Here is a 17,512-nt window from a genome sequence, read left to right on the forward strand (position 1 = left end):
CACACACACACACACACACACACACACACACACACACACACACACACACACACGCACACAAGTCAAAGCAAAAATAAATGTATCTTCATGTATGGTATTGTCATTGTTCTGCTAAATTTTATTGTTTTCTTTTATTTTGATGAGATTCTTACTGTAACTTTCATGATTTAATTAAGTGCTTTTTGTTTTTAAGTCCTATATAAACCAATCAATCATTTCCTCATAAGTCTTTAAGCCACGCCCCTTTTTGGGGCTTGTCACAAAACAAAATAGGGGCGTGGCTTAAGAGCTTAGTCACACCTTTACTATTTGACTCTTTATTTATATCATTTTTGAATTGCAGTCACACAAAATCAGTCCGAGGACCACAAATAAATAAAATCAAGATTCAATAAAAAAAAGAAAGAAAAAATAATAGTACTAATTATAATAATAATAATTTAAAATAAAGGTATAACAAGCACACATAAGTATACAAATAAATAGAATAAAGTTTCAGTCTTTTGGATATGTATGCAATAATTTGTGATAAAAATAAAAACCTTTTCTCCTTTCATTCCATCCAGACCAGGAAGTCCCGGTGGTCCGCTAACACCTTGCTCCCCCTGCAGACACAAAACAACACCTGCATAATGAACAAATCTCCAGAATTTAACGCCGTCCCTCACAGACTAACACAAAACGGAAAAGTTTCTCTGTGCCTCTGTGATTTGGTTTCATTTCTTCCCCTCACAGCTCGGGTCAGACAGCAAGGAGCCAGAATCCGAACAGCATCTTTAGCCGCATGTGGCTGGAATCTGGTGAGCCGTGTCACAGCCAGGGCTCATCTCACAGCGTTTTACTGACACTGTTAAGAAGCTTGTCTGATTTGGTGCAGCAGATATCAGGCTCACCTTCTGACCTGGCTTTCCCGGGTTCCCGTCCGAACCATCGGCTCCCTGTAGCAGGCATGAAGGGGAAAATAAAGACGGGACAAACAAGAAAGTTGAGCTATGTGTGAATAAAAATGTCCGTCTGCAAAAATATTTGTTTCACCGAACATTAAACAAACCCTTCAGGGGGGAAAGAGACGGTTAGATCGCTCCCAGAATCAAATAAGTGTCAACATGAACACACACAAAGATATTTCACCTTGGGGCCCGGAGGTCCGGGGACTCCTGGCGGGCCCTATAAACATAAATAAGGTGAGCAGTCGGCCCGTGTGGTGTGATTATGCTACATGAGGAAATGGATCAGATTTACTCTGTACCTGAGGACCAGGGGAGCCTCCGAAATCCTCCAGCAGGCCAGATCCTTCCAGGTCCTGAGAGAGGCAAAAATATACAACATAAACAAACAGAAACTGAGTTAAAAAATAGTCTGGAGGTATTTAAAATGCATTTCTGCCAAAACGTGGCTAAAAACACATCAGTGTTTGTAACCTGAACTTTGATTTTATGGAGTAAATTAAAGATTTTCAGATTCTTCGTAAAGAAAAGAGAGGATTTCTTTTTTTATTAGGCGAGTTACTGTTAAAAGCATCAACTTAAGAAATTCAGGAATTTGTTCAAAATCTTCATTAAAACAATTTTTAAAAATTCAGTATGATCAGAACATGTGAAAAGTTCATTTTATATGAGTTTCTCATATAAAATGAGAAACTCTCTCAATATAATGAGATATAAATCAACTTAAAAACAAAAGAACGTTTTTAACAGTAGTTTTATATAAAATGGTTCAAGATATAAAACTTGGCCATGATTTAACGAGATATCGGACTCATTTCATTCTATTGAGAAAATTGTTATAACGAGGTGCAAAAGTTGTTAGTTACAAACTTTGTTGTTGCAAGATCCAAAATTTGTGGGCGATATTGGCCAAAAAAATTAGATGACAGACAATATTCCACATTTTCTTTCTTTTCTGGGAGGATTTCACTAAACAAATATGTAACATCAAATTCAAATTCTACTTTCCTTTATGAGAATAGAAGATATAATCATATATACATATAAATGTAAACTAGTTTTGGTCAATAAAAAGTCTGAAATCAGCTACCAAGTGTAAATAAAAACACTTAATAGAATATTAGTTTAAAATGTTTGTTTTTGTGTGTAGAAAATAGTTTTGCACATTTTGTTTTTAACGTGCAAAACTAAGAATCGTGTTTTTGAAATGCTCAGCTGAATTGTTTTACCAAGAGTTTTGGACAGAAACTTGTGAAGACAGAAATCTGAGAGCATTAGAAACAAATGCATGCCACACTTTTCAGATTAAACCTGTAAAATCATTTAAAATGCATTAAATTTGAGGTTAAAAGGGGAAAAAATGGAGAAAAATTCCAGCTTGATGAATTTCTTCACCGTAAGACACGCGTACCTCTAGCGTCGTGGCGAAGCGACTTCCTGAGGGTCCGGGCGGCCCGGGCGGTCCCCTCGGACCAGGCTGCCCCTCGGCGCCAGGTGACCCCGGTAACCCTGGAAACCCAGCCGGACCCTGATCTCCCTGAGAGACAAACTGAGTATTAAATCCCCTCATTGGCTCTCCAGCCAGCAGGGAAAAAAACATCCTAATTATTGCTGCTAATGGTTCGTTATCCTTTCAGACGAGCGGTAAATAGATGGTACCTTTGGTCCTGGTGGCCCGCTCGCTCCAGGCTCTCCCTTTTAACAAACAAATGAACAATAATGAAATTAAATTAGCGGTGCTGCCGACTGCAGACGGCTCCGGCTGGCGTTAAGAAGCAGAGCGGCTTTCAAAGCAGCGCAGACTTGTTTACACTCCAGCTCCCCTGCTTTATTACTCCGTGGGGTCACCTCATTAAGAGCCAGGCTTTTTATGCTGGATGGATGGTAATTGTTTCTTTTTTTAACCAGAGTGTTTGCAGAAGGTAAATTAGGGGCTGCCCTCTGCAGAGGTTGCCATGGCAGAAATTACGCTAAGACAGGTTTTCAAGTCAGGACAGGAATCGTAGATATTTACAACGTAGACATGTGAAAAAGGAGAATTTACAGAGTTAATGGGTTCTCTTAAAGTGGAGCGTTTTATTTCCCAGTGATGAGCTTTAGACTCACCTTGGCTCCTTTCTCTCCTGCGGGGCCCGGGTCGCCGTCTTTCCCATCAACTCCCTGCAATAAAGGCAACAATTATATTTTAACTTTTACTTCCTGACAGAAACAACTCGTAACAAGATAAACTTTTTTTTTTTGTCAAAATTTCTAACTTTTCCTGAAGGTTCTTTAAACTTTATGGTAAATATCCCTGCAGCGGTAAGGCTTTATGCAAATTAAAAAATACTAAAACATTGTTTATGTATAAAATCTGCAAAAACAGAGACTGTAAAGTGGAAGGTACAAACATTGGAATACTATAAAAAAGTTTATTTCAGTAATTCATTAATAAAATGAATCTCATATTATAGAGATCTGTGATAAATTACAACTTGTTTTCTTTTTAATGATTGTGGCAAAAGAAAAACTAATTCTGATTCTCAGAAAATATGAATAATAAACAGAACAGAAGATACAAAAAGATTTGTTTTTAATTAAAGAAATGAAACATGAATGAGAAACAAGCAGGCTAAACCATAAAAGGGTTAAAGAAAGAAGGAAAGGAAGGAAAGAAAGAAATAGAAGAAAAAATTTAGGAAAGGAGTTAAGGTAGGATGGAAGGAAGGAAAAGGGGAAATACGGAAGAAAATTAAGAAAAAAAACAAACAAGGAAAGAAAAGGAATCAATGAAACCAGGAAAGGGGCTCCAGGGGCCCTGAGCTGCGCCGAGCTCCAGGGGCCGAGCTCCAGGGGTCGGGCTCCAGGGGTCGGGGCTCCAGGGGTCGGGCTCCAGGGCCGGGCTCCAGGGGCCGGGCTCCAGGGGTCGGGCTCCAGGGGCCGGGCTCCAGGGTCGGGCTCCAGGGGTCGGGCTCCAGGGGTCGGGCTCTAGGGGCCAGGCTCCAGGGGTCCCAAGCTGCGCCTGGCTAGCTTTACTTAATATGATCTCCTCTTTCTTCATGGTGGTTTGAGCTGCGTGGTTCTGTTAGTGGTGTGTTTTCTCTGGAAGTCAGCACTGCGGCCCACCATGACCGACCCATGAGAGACGTTAACGACTCTGGCACCAGACGGGCAGAACTTTATAGAGCTGCTTGGATCAGATCTCACTGAATCTCAATGCTGAGATTAAATAATCCCCTTTCAGGTTCAGATCAAAATGAGATGGGGTGAAAAACTCACAGCGAGTCCCGGTTCTCCGTTTGCTCCATCTTTCCCAGCAGGCCCCGGAGCGACACCGCTAGCTGAGGATCCTGGGAGGCCAGGCAGCCCTGGGGGGCCCGGAGGCCCTGGGGGGCCCTGAGGACACACAACATAATGTTGACAATTAATATTTTAACCTATAGTGCTTCCTTGAACATGTTCAGTACATTTTTTGCACAAATGTCATTCTTAGACCATGAAGTTTCCATCTATTTTGACAAAAACGTTAAAATGAGCTGAAAAGAGGCTATGTTAGGGTCTCTGTCACTTTAAATCCTACTGAGCCGCTGCTGGCCACGCCCCCCTACTCGACGTTTGCACTCGCATGAGTAAATGGCTGCAAACAGATGAGCAATTATACAGCCATACATGTTTGAAAAGCATTAGTAGAGCCTCCTGCGCAACCAACAAGAATGCAACAAGCGATCAACTTGTGTTTTCCAGTAGCCATTGTACAGCGCACAAAGAGGTAAAAGTCCAGCTCTGTTTGGGTTGCTAGGTAACGGATCAGTGTGACTCAATAAACGGCTCCAGACACAAAACAGCATCTGGTTGGTTTTTAGAAGCAGTTCAGACTCAAATGGAGGAACAAAAAGTGCAAAATGTGAATTTTGCATAACAGGTTGCCTTTACAGAAAAGCTGATCTCGATAACTGATTTTTTCTTAAAAATAAAGGAAAATTATTGATACATTTCTTACTTTGTGTTGGTCTAAATTGATCAAATCTAAATAAATCACATGACGTTTTGGTTGCTTACCCTGACAACCTCTGTATCGCTGTCAAAGTCTTCGAATCCAGAGCCCTCCTGTGTAAAACACGGTTAAATCCACCACCTTAAAGCGAATTTATGGCATCAACATGTTAAAAAGAGGAGAAATGTAGGAAGAACAAACCATGACAGCTTTGCTGGGTGGACCAGGAGCTCCAGGAGGCCCTGGAGGACCAGGAACGCCCAGACCCGGATCACCCTGAGGAAGACAGCAGCAGCATTAACATCTGCAAAGTGTTTGAACACAAAGTCCATCAGGATGTTTGTCTTTCATTGTTTAGACTTTATTTCCTTACTTTCTCTCCTTTTGGACCAGAATCTCCTGGTAGTCCAGGGAATCCTGCTGCTCCCTGGAAAAGACAAAACAAAAACCAACATTTCAACCATGCTGAAAACCCAGATTAGAAAATTACAAATACAGTAAGCACAAAAATGGAGATCAGGAAGATAAAATGGCGTTTTAAGGTCACTGAAGATGGAATGAAAAGGAATAAATTTCCACCAAAATATTTTGAGAACAAACTGAAATTTCCGTTTCAGATGTTGAAAATTTCAAACTTTTTTGACAATATTTCTGAGATTACTCTAAAAATGTCTGAGTTTCTCTAGCAAATTTAAAATTTATCAAGCTAAATGTTTTTTTTTACTTTTCAAACTCAGAATATTTCAAAATTTCAGTTTTTCTAGCAAATTTTAAACTTTTGAAGCCAAGAATTTTTTTTTAGCATCTTCTAGAAAATTTCTGAACTTGATTTCAAAATCAGCACATTTTTTAATTTTCAAATTTAGAGATTTCCCTTTTTTTTTCTAGAAAGTTTCTGAGGTTTATCTCAAAATTTCAGAGTTTTTTCTTGCAATTTTTCATTTTTCAAACTCAAAAATTTTCAGTTTTTTTTTCCTACAAATTTTCTGAGATGAATCTCAAAATATATTTGATTTTTCTAGCAAATGTTTGACTTTTAAAACTCAGAAATTTTCATTTTTTTCTAGAAAATTTCTGAGATGAATCTCAGAATATTTGGCATTTGGACTTTTTTGGCAGAAATTTATTTTTTTCTATCTATAATGTCCCTAGTATCCTGTCATAGTGAGAAGAGTGTGCACCTAAAAGCAAACAAAAAATATTTTAACCATTTGTCCCCTAAAGTGATGATGCCCTGGGCAGAGAGCCACATCCTTTATATTTAGAATCCCTGCTGAGTTTCCTACGTTTTGTCCTCCATGTTGGATAATTCCTAGATAATCCCATTTGATTTTACGTTTAGCAGTGAAACATGAGACATCAGTGAAGGAGTTTTACTCACTGGCAGCCCGCGTTCACCTTTCATCCCCTGGAGAACAGATAAAAACAGAAACACATCCATCAGTGTGTACTCTGCTGATAAACAACACATCACTGCTGCTCTGGAAAAAAGCTGAAAGCTGCTGATTGCTGTAACTCAAACAAACAAGAAGATTCAATTAAAAAACTCACAGGCTCGCCATCTTTCCCAGGAAGCCCAGTTGGGCCTGCAGGACCTCTTGGTCCAGGATCCCCTCCCCCACCTACTGCTTGTCCTGGAGGGCCAGGAGATCCTGGAGGACCTGGCTCACCTGGTTCACCTTTCTGCCCTGTAGACACCTGGAGGGACTGAATGTTGAAGAGAATTCAGGCGAACACCTTCACCCACAATCAATCTAATAAATAACACGATCAGATCAATCAGTCGTTTTAATGTTATGATGTAATCAAAGGAAGGTTTCTGCTTTAAATAGGACAGATTCAGCTGCGTGTATCTGGGGACAAACTGCTTCACAGAGCTACACTTTAACGTGCTTAAAGTGCAAAACGTGTCCAGGAGAAGAAGCCAACTTACAGCGTCGGCTCGTCTCTCAGAGGCGTTCGCCCGAGATGTTGCTGCTGTCAGAAAAACACACCGAGAATATTTCATCAGCTCAGTTTCAGCTATGAAACAAACAGACCAGAATGAGAAAGACGTGCTGGTTTGAGAAAGGAGAGAACAGAATACGGTGCAGAGAGAGAGAGAGAGAGAGAGAGAGAGAGAGAGAGAGAGAGAGAGAGAGAGAGAGAGAGATGAAGCGCCTCTTTAGCACCATCTGGTGGCCATCAATGAAATACAACTCTAGAGAATATTACAGAAAATATTTAAAATTATAATAATAAATACAAATAATACTTTTACTACTATTAATAACATATCCATGTAAATGATTAATGAACTTATATTAGTCAACAATAATATCAAAATATAAATGCATAAATATAAATGAAAAATGTAAATGTATTAATAAATATTAATACTTGTAATCTAATTTTATTTAATAATATTAGAAACATAAAAGTTAATTCATTTCTACAATTAAAAAATATTTGATAACATACATGTGTAAATTAGTAACTAAATTAATTATGATAATAAACATAAATGAAAAGTTGGAACTTATTAATGAAAACAATTGTAATTATAATAAAATATTATTAGTTCTGTATAGAAATCATGGAAACGCATAAATGAATGCATTAATACATTTTAATACTAATTTATTTTTAAACATGTATTTTAACTAACTTAATAATGAATGTCCAATAATAATAAATAAAAATAGAATAAATGTAAAGATTAATAATTACAATCAAACTTACTGATACTGTACAAGAATAATAAATGTAACTTTAAAAATCTATAAAATTAAGTGCAGGTTAATAATCAAACTGCAATAATAATAATAATAATAATAATAATAATGTTTTACCTCTTACGGTGGTCATTTCCATCTCCTGGCCAGATGACTCCTCATCATCTCCCTCTTCATCATCGATTAGTGACGGTTCAGTGGGCGGAGCTTGGACTGGGCCGCCATATGTGGGATCTGGAAAAACCTGCAAACCAGAAATACAACAAACAAACAGACAGACAGACATTAAAATGTGTCAAAAATAACATAGAAATTCTGGAGGACCTCCACCTCCTTCCTACATTAAACTCCATTAAGGTCAAACCTGTATCACACATCCGCTCCAGATTTTACAGTTTAATTGTTTACTGGCTGCAACTGAACGTTTACAAAGCAAACCTGATCTGCTGCATAATTTCCCCATCAAAATGTTGGCAGGAAAGCAGAGCACAGCTTTGAGCACAGATGCAGTTGTTGGTAAACATCAGTAAGACATGGACAATATGGCTGCTTGTGAATTAGCAGGCAGTTAAAAAGATTAAAAACAATCATTCAAGATGACTTTACAAAACGGAAACCACTTTTTAAGCTCCGATGAGGCAAATGAGACCTGAACCTGAAGGACATTCATGTTTGATTTCAGTTTATATGAATATAATATGATGTCAAACTCATTTTTGTTTTGGGCCAAATGAAGATCATAAAAGCTCTTAAAGGGCCGGTTGTGCCAGAATGTACCGATAAAACCTGTTCACTGCTAAAGTATGAATGAATTCTTAAAATTAAATAGTATTGAGTTTCAGTCTGATACTTACTGTGACTTTTTGTAATAAATATCAACTTGTTTGTGGTACAAATTTGGAAATATTTGCGCTTATTTATGACGGTAAATGTGACTTTTTATTACTCGCTGCAGAGATCCTGGACCGTAATCCGACATCAGTTGAGGTTAAAGCAGCTGTTTAGTAGAAGTAAGAAAGTTTTATATAATTTTTGAGAAAAATCTCCAATAAACTCCCAATTATAAGTTTAATAGTTTTGGGATTTGTTGATTTTGCGTGAATTTCCAGGCTAATTATCAAGAAACTGGAGGGACTGATTGATATAATTAGGCATTAAACAGATAAAAACTGCATTGATTTGATTGATAACTTAATATTTAAGCACACTTAGTGCTTAGTTAGAATCTAGAAGGCTGCAATTTATTTATTTTGCTTTATCTGCTCAACAAAAAGCTTTTTGAAATGTATTTATTTATAAACAAAGTCGGAGATCCAAACCATAAAAAGGGCTTCGAAACAATTTCTATTTCTTTTTTTGCCAAAATTATTACCTTTCTTGATTTGTTCAGAAATAATTCTTAACATCATTTCTGAACAACAAAAAATGTGCTAAAGAAAACAAGGAGATTTTGAAATCAATTTCAGAAATTTTCTAGAAGATGCTAAAAATAATTCTTAGCTTCAAAAGTTAAACATTTGCTAGAAAACTGAAATTTTGAAATATTCTGAGTTTGAAAAGTCAAAAAAACATTTAGCTTGAAAATTTTTTAATTTGCTAGAGAAACTCAGAATTTTTTAGAGTAATATCACAAATATTGTCAAAAAAGTTAGACATTTTCAACACATGAAATTCGTAAATTTCAGTTTGTTCTCAAAATATTTTGCTCACAGTTGTGCATTATGTGGCATTTACAGAACTATATTAAAAAAAAAATGCTGTGCAACACAACACTTCCTGTATTTAACAAATGAACTGTCTTTTTATCATAAACATCCAGGAAAAGCTTTATTTTTGGAATATCATTTGATATTTTACAGCTACGTTTCTCCTGGTGGCCACCGACAGAACTGGGTGACAACCAGATTTAATTTAACAAGACACACTTCCAGCTGCGGATTCGGATCTTTTCATCCGGCCGGTGAAGTAAATCCGACAGGTTTCCCTGTGGAGCTATTTCTGGAAGTGTAATAATGTAGCCGACTTCCCCCCCTTGTCTGAAAACCCGGCCCCCTGCGGTGAGTGTTTGAGAGCACCGAATTGGCAGACAGCGGCACATATCAGGGCGTTCCAGTCTCCAGCAGGCCTGCAAGGATAAGAGCTGCTTTCTTTGGTTTGGGTCCAGCTCAGTGAAACGGCAAAAAGCCAGGAGAACAGCGAACGCACCATGGGGTATTCCCTCTCCTCCACAATCTTCTTAACTTCATCTCCTTCCTTTGAGTCGTCATAATCTTCATCTCCGCTCCCAAAACCAGACGCCTGAAGCAAACATGAGAGCAAAGGGAATAAGAGAATTGGAGTCACAACATAAACATTTAGGAGAACAGAGAAGATGGACGGGAGAAAAATCAGAGTTCAGGCTGGAGGACGAGAAAAGAAACGCCGACTCTACAAAAAAATGATTTTTTTAAAGCGTAATTCTAAGATTAAAAGATTATATTTAGGAGAAAACACATTTTAGAGCCAGAAACATCAAACCAACATGAAAATACAGTTATTTTATCACAAAGCTCTTCAAAAGAACCAAGACAGAGAGGAACGACCATATAAGGAGTCCTGACATCTCAGCCGTGTTGCAAAGAGAAAACTGATCATCTTTCTGTCCAAAAATATATTTTTAACAGTAATAGAGGTACATTTACATTCAACGCTGTGAAAAAGTTCAATATTTTTGTCACATTTCAGAAACCAAACCTCATGTTACATCAATGACAAACTTTACTGGATGATAAATTGTCCCAGAACTTATTGCAATAGGTGATAATATTGTAGTTTTGAAACCTTTTCAAGTAATATAGTAGCAATAATAGTGTAATAAAGCAATGACATGTCCTCAAAGATCAATAAAGTTTATATTCTAATGAACATTTAAACACTGGAACTGAACGACATTTGAAATATCCATAATAAATAAAGAAAACAACATAAACAACAAATAAAATGAATCATGAAGCCTCTAAAACAGAAATATCTTATTATTTTAGTTGAGACCAAAACACCAGACTGAAGACTTTTATCAGTCAGTTTTTGGTAAAAAAAATTAAAATAATTGAAGCAAATAACAATTATATTGTTTGTAATTTCAAAGTTTATTGCTCACAGAAAGTAATTAAAATCCAAAATTCCGAATTACTCTGAAGATTAAAATGTGTCATAATTTAAATAACACATATTTACTGAATAAATTATTTTATGTTTTGGCCGTTCTGATAAACCAAATGAAAGAAAAACAAAACTGGAGTCCACATGTTTTTTTATGAGAAACAAAATCTTAATTTTCTTTAGAGTTAATGAAAATATTTCTTTGCTTCTTGTTTTATTTCATATTCACAGAGCGTACTGCAATACTGCACTCCCACCAGCAGAGGGCGGACTAACCAAGGGTTTTTGAGCAGTTTTCCCGCATGCAGAGTTTTTGAGGCTGACTCACGTAAGGATCGTCCTCCTCACACTGGTCATCTGGAGCCGTGGGGTCAGAGTTCAGCAGCAGCTTCTGGATGGAGCCCTGCAGACGGAGAGCAGAAGCTTTTTATGAACGCTCAGCTGGGATGTCGAGCCCCAAACCTTCCTCAAGCCTTTTAACATTACGTTAAACCACAAACTTCAATGTAATAGACCAGAATAAGTGCAGCTCCAGGAAATGATTCATGGTTTTCGCCTCATTTACTCTGACAGCTCTAAATTAAATAAAATGGTCACATTGCCTCGTTTTGATTGGCACCGTTTCACCTCCAGCTGGATTCTCACACTGCGCAGGTGGAGTTAAACCTTTCATAGCATCACAAAAACACAAACTCTCACCAGGTGTTTTTGTCTCGTTTCTATTGGAAATATCTTAGCGTGCTTGAAATAAGACAAAACTAACTTTTCAGCAAGAAATTGCTGAAAATTTCTTAATAATCGCTTAATGAATCTGCTGGTGTAAATTAAACTTTTTCACCAATATTCAAACTTTTTTTAGATTTTAATTATGATTCTTATTTAATGGAAACACAGCCATTGTGAAATTTAGATTTTTTTAACATTAGTGGAATATCGGAAAAGTTTTGTGCTCATTTATAATGGAAACACATTGAAGGATGGGCCTAGTCAAAGTCCTGACTTAAATCTGCTGCTTTAGCACACAGATGTTCTCCATGCAGCTTTGGCTATTTTGCAAAGAAAAATAGGAAAAAACAAAAGTTTTTATGACGTGTAAAGCCAAGAGAGAGAGACTGAAAGATACCGTCAGCTGTAAATGTGGTTCTTGCTTCGCAATAAAATTAACCAACTTTTATTTTTGTACATAGATTTCATTCGTAGATAAAGCTTTGGGGGAATTTTTAGACTTTAATTTGTGAGCCCTACAGATATCCAGATGAGTCAAAGACTCGACATGTCGCTCTAAATCTTCGGTTACAGCGACGTTATTTTTTATTTTCCTGTTTATTTACAGATTCCTGCCTTAAAGGTGGTCTGAGCTGAAGTCCAAAACGTCTTCCTGAAGGAGATCCGACCAAATTTGTTGACGTAAAGATGAAACCAGAAGACAAACACCTGTTTTTAATGGAACAAGGCGCTGCCTGTGAAATCTCGATGTGGTAGAGAAGTGATAAACAGAGACGGATGGAACAAATGGAGAGAAAGAGGAGGAATGGGTGGATAAGAGCCAAATCACAGACATCTGTTTGTGCAGTAAACAACACATCTGAAACAAAGAATGTGCCACGTAATCCACTCTGCAGCTTTAAAATGAGAATTCACTCGTTCACTCCGTTGGTTTGCATGTTCAGATAATTAATTGGACGAATGTAAACAATCATAACACATCCAAGGATCCATGAGGTTGATGTATAAATCTTACATTAAACGACAATCTGAGCAGGTGAAAATATTTTCTTTCTGTAAAAAACAAAAATAAACTTCATCCGAGACGTTTTCCAAAAGATACAAGATCCATTTCCTTCTAAATGCACATAATTCCCATTTCATAAATTATGGAATTTTTTCCCGTAATTTACATAATTATTAGATGATTTTGTAACTGAGGTAAAAGTACTGCAGTGGGATTAGTTCAGGAGTTGGGAAAGTCTTCCTTTTCTTTGTCCTGTAAGCTGAAACCAAATCTTCAAATTGAAAGTTAACATCAGAACTGTTGCACAGCTAGCAGAAGCAGGAAGGTAGAGAAGTAGTGGATTAATAATTTCCACTGCCTCAAAGGCTGATGGGATTGGTTATAATGCATTTTTTTTCCTTAGAGGTGGACAACAATTACATTTAACATCAACACTGCAGCACAGCTGTCTGCCACAGGAATCTAGAAAAGCAGAAATTTAGAAGTTCCCACTGGCAGTTACATTAAAAATGAGGTAAAACTTATGATTGTTTACAAAACATGTATTCCTTAGAGGAGCAGTAAGTGCTAGCTTCATTAGTTTAAACGTCCGTTTGCAATTCAAAACGTAGACAAAGACTAACAGATGGTTGGATGAAAAAACAGGCAAGTGAGCCGATGGATGGATATTTTTCTTTTCTTTTTCTCACATTTTAATACCTGGAAAACCCCTAAATAATACTCTGTATGTCTTCAGGCTGTGTCTTTATCTCTAAACCTAATGTGTCCTTAAGATCTTTATCTTATTATCAAAGCGGAAACACTTTTTACTTCCAGGAAGGAAGCTTTCAGCAGTAGCAACGGGCTCATAAAGCGCTGGACACAGACGTAATCAAACTGGAAAGCTGGAATGAGACCCTGTGTAAGACCAAGTCAAACTTTTATTGTTCTTTCTTCTTCCTGTGTGTTCATCCAAAGCCACGGCGAGGCTACGGCTGCAGAGAGCCGCTGCCGCTGGATCAGGCCTGTTATTGCTCTCTGAGAGATGATCTCTGACTGAGCTGCCAACTCAAACACCGAGCAGCTGAACAGACTCTACTGCTCCTCCTCGTCTGAATGTAGCGGGGCAGAGGAGTGATGAAATACACGGGGCTTACTCTGAAGAGACGGTAGAACCCTGTGAATGAGATTTCTTGTCCTATAGCAGCCATTTTTAATCTGAGCATCTATATGTGCAACCTCTGATTTAATAGGTAGGGAACAGAAATGGTAAAATAGCAGCAGAATCCAGCAGCTCATTCACGAAATGCAATGTAATTTATAGTTTTCATGAAACCAAAGTTAATTGCAAACAGTATTTTACAGTCAGACGTGCAGAAATGTGAAGATATTTTGGTTGTACGTCAGTCTGAATACTTTACATTCTTTCCCTCAAGGTTGGAGAAAAAAAAGATAAAAAAATCACAATGACGGATGACAAAGAATGACGACTATACAGAGAAAGGTCACAGCGTCCAACTCATAAAAAGTTCGACCTTGTGTTAAAAAAGACGCTTTTTAATATTGCAAGTTTTGAAAGAAAGTAGGAAATGAAACCCTGCATTTGATAAACTTAGGGTCTTTTCTTACTTGATGGTACGGTAGACTATCAGGACCAAAACTACAACATTTATTACATTTTCTGTTGCTGCGGTTTTCTTTCACACTGGACTGTGTCAAACAATAAAACTAATTCAAACTCCAGTTCTCCTCCTCGCCTGTGAGGGCGCTGCACCAGGAAGTATTGCAGGAAACGACATGAAAACCTCTGAAAAAGACACTGAGCTCAATTTCCTTTTTCACAAAATATAAACAAAAATGTTGTAGCGTCAGATTTTAGCAGCTGTAGGATTTCTCTTTGGTAAAATACCACAAGCCGTTCGGTAAAATACCACAAGCCGTTCCTCTTGCTAGTGCTAGCCACACGTTTGTTTTGGTTGTATTTACCCAGAATGCCCTGCACCATAGCCTGCTTCCTGCTTTTGGAGCGGTCTCTGGTCTGTTTGGCGTTCATATAGACATTTGAACCAAACCAAAGGTCACTCTTCTGGACAAATGAACTTGAGTTTGATTGAAACAGATTGAACAATACCAAATTTATTTGAAATAATCAATAGTATAGATTGAAATTATTCTAATTTAAAGCCTGATGTCCCCAGAAAATAAAAGCAGAGCTGTATTTTTAAGGATTTAAAGCGTTTAGAGAACAATGGTGCTGGTTTAGATTTAAAAAAATCAACATAAGTTAGTTTAAATTCCTCAACTGGAAATGAAAGACAACTGCTGGATGGATTGTTCCAAAAGTAAATGGACTCCTGTCTGACTCCAAAAAGGAGCTTTGAATAAAACAAACTCCTATGGCTCTAAGAAGGTCTGAAATCTTCTCAGGTTTCTCTAATAACATGTTAACCACGTAAATCATTTACGTTTTTCCTCCTCTTTCCACTAAGAACTTACAGTTTCCCATCCCTTGAACTTGCTTTAGTGAAATGGCAGGGAAGGTTTCCAGTTTCTCCTGTTTTTAAAATACAATAATGTTCCAAATTCTCTATGAAATAATTATATATTTATACAGGGCTGATATTTTAAATAATAAACCAGAGACAGGAAGGAAACAAGCTGACAGCTGCTTGGACAAATGGATGGATGGAGAAATGAGTCAGAGGATCTGCAGGTTTCACCAAGTCAAATTTAAGACTTTTTAAGACCCTTTTTAATGCCAACTTGAATGAAATTTAAGACAGGAAAGCTAAATATGGGGGATTCTGCTATATTGCAATCATAATTAGCAAAATTACAAATTTCTGGGGTTTGTTTTTGGCGCTTAGCCGCGTCTTTGTGCTAACCTTAAATATTTTTTAGCAGAGAATAATGATCTAGTGGCGAAAAAAAACTTTATCCAGTCAACTGGACATAAATTTACGCTAAAACTGCTCGACAATCGCTAGCTCTCCTTCAGTAAAGCAACCGGTGACATTCATGAAAATGTACAAACGTGAGCTTGTAATGCGACACAAGAAAGTTGAAAAATGTTCAACTTTATTGAACATATTTATACTGTACGCGACAGTATTAATCGCTCTCTGTATGTTGAGTCAAACACCAATCAAATCCTAGACACAAAAAGCTAGCTAGCTGGCTAGCAAGGGTACATTAGTGGCTACTTAGCAGTAGCCTCAACCGCCTCGAGTCACAGGATGAAGACGACTCAAACTTTTGCCTGACAGAAAAGTCCCTTGAACAAATAAGAGATTAAATAGTCATGATGAAATTTAAGACATGTGAATAACCAACTTATGGATTTAGATTCATGAATTTAAGACTGATGGATGGATGGATGGATGGATGGATGGATGGATGGATGGATGGATGGATGGATGGATGGATGGATGGATGGATGGATGGGCAGATAGAAAATTGAATGAAAAGATGGATGGACATCTGGATAGATTAAAACTCATTTTCATTTTGGGCCATATCAACAGTCCGACTGTTCTTAAAGGGCCGGTTCTGACAGAATATATTGATAAAACCAATTCAACTGTCGAAATATCAATAAATAGCTGATGGTCCAAAATTTTGTGATTATTTTAAATGTTTTTTTGCAATCAAAATGACAGATTTTGTGGTGAAGAGATTTTTACAATATTTCCCTTTTATTACATCAATTACAGACCATAACCTGCCATCAAGTAAGGCTGAGGCAGCAGTCTGATGATTTTGACCAATTCTGAGAAAATATGATCAAAATCAGAAAAAATAAAAGAATCTGTTGATTTTGTGTGAACTTAAAGGGCCACATAAAAAGCTACGGCGGGCCACATTTGGCCCCCGGGCCTTCAGTTTGACACATCTGGATTAAAAGACAGAAGGATGTAAGAATGGATGGACAGTTGGGGGACAAAAAATGTTTTAAAATGTGTAAAAATGATCTAATCTTCAAAGGGTTTTATTGGTGTTCATCATATAAACCTGAGATTTTCATGATGATCCTGATAAAAGATCAAATCAGTTCTAGAAAAACTACCAACTATAAACAAACTACTGATATTCAGTTCACCTCAAATGATTTCTCCACACTATTATTAGGCAAATAATGCATTTTTTACTGTTTTATTGTCCTTTACAACAACACTGAGGGCTTATTGCACCTCCTGCACTTCTAACCAGCTAAACTCCTGAGTATTTTTAACAGCTACTGTGGGGGATTGGGCTTTCTATCCCAGCATATTTATCAGCGATTAGGTTCAATTCAACGTCTCAGAGAGACGCTCAGCCGTACTTCAAACCTGTAAATCACAAACAGCTTGCCATTTATGAGCTCTCATCGGAGAAGACAGCACTCAGACACATGTGGTCTTTCATTCTGGGGTCTCTTGTGGTGGCCGTAAAGCTGCCAACAAAGATGACTGTGTTCACATCAGAAAATGCAACGGAGACAACCGCCCAAACATCACATCTGTCTGCATTCTGGGTCTGGATTCAGTCATTGCCGTGAACTCGTTGATCCAAACGCACCGACATCAGGAATGAGGGGCGAAGCTAGCCGGATTAGCAGCTGTCAAACACAGCTAAGAGCAAACAGAGCAGGGCCTTCGTACTAAAAATGATGGGCAGGAAGCAGCTTGGCTAAAAGACTCACCACAAACCGAGGGAGACCCGTTCCACCGGCATTCCCCACGAAGATCCCCGAACTGGTCTGGAAGGTCAGAGGCTGGGCGCTCCTGGTGAAGGCCACTCTGTGGTATTCCTCACAGTCCATGTAGAGGCGGATCTAAAGGGACAGGACACACAAACGAGATGAAAACTAGAAACGTTTAAACACAAACTACATAAATATGATACAAAACAGCCACCAGACTGAACTGAATTTTGACTTTACTACACTAGATCCATTATAAGATTGTTATTTCACTATAATGTATTAACTAAAACTCTGAGGTGTGAGAATCCATGTTAAATGGCGTTTTAACTAAAACTCTGAGGT

General features: G+C 37.7%; 1 protein-coding gene across 3 annotated transcripts in view; it reads right to left on the reverse strand.

Moving 5' to 3' along the window:
* LOC103456685 (collagen alpha-1(XVIII) chain-like) overlaps nt 1-17,512 on the reverse strand; it is a 69,138-nt gene that overhangs the window by 9,296 nt on the left and 42,330 nt on the right. For 2 of the 3 annotated variants that reach the window (XM_008396395.2, XM_017302015.1), the window contains exons 5-22: nt 17,168-17,299; nt 11,104-11,178; nt 9,840-9,932; nt 7,752-7,878; nt 6,854-6,897; nt 6,472-6,627; nt 6,302-6,328; nt 5,294-5,347; nt 5,122-5,196; nt 4,986-5,033; nt 4,206-4,322; nt 3,054-3,107; nt 2,607-2,642; nt 2,359-2,484; nt 1,250-1,303; nt 1,132-1,167; nt 894-938; nt 543-605 (exon numbers count right to left, since the gene is read on the reverse strand). In XM_008396395.2, coding sequence (XP_008394617.1) covers nt 543-605; nt 894-938; nt 1,132-1,167; nt 1,250-1,303; nt 2,359-2,484; nt 2,607-2,642; nt 3,054-3,107; nt 4,206-4,322; nt 4,986-5,033; nt 5,122-5,196; nt 5,294-5,347; nt 6,302-6,328; nt 6,472-6,627; nt 6,854-6,897; nt 7,752-7,878; nt 9,840-9,932; nt 11,104-11,178; nt 17,168-17,299 — 1,362 coding nt within the window. The remainder of the gene's footprint in view (nt 1-542; nt 606-893; nt 939-1,131; nt 1,168-1,249; nt 1,304-2,358; nt 2,485-2,606; nt 2,643-3,053; nt 3,108-4,205; nt 4,323-4,985; nt 5,034-5,121; nt 5,197-5,293; nt 5,348-6,301; nt 6,329-6,471; nt 6,628-6,853; nt 6,898-7,751; nt 7,879-9,839; nt 9,933-11,103; nt 11,179-17,167; nt 17,300-17,512) is intronic. The other variant, XM_008396396.2, reaches the window with a different exon arrangement.

Source organism: Poecilia reticulata, linkage group LG20 (assembly GCF_000633615.1).
Source record: "Poecilia reticulata strain Guanapo linkage group LG20, Guppy_female_1.0+MT, whole genome shotgun sequence".
NCBI classification, from domain to species: domain Eukaryota; kingdom Metazoa; phylum Chordata; class Actinopteri; order Cyprinodontiformes; family Poeciliidae; genus Poecilia; species Poecilia reticulata.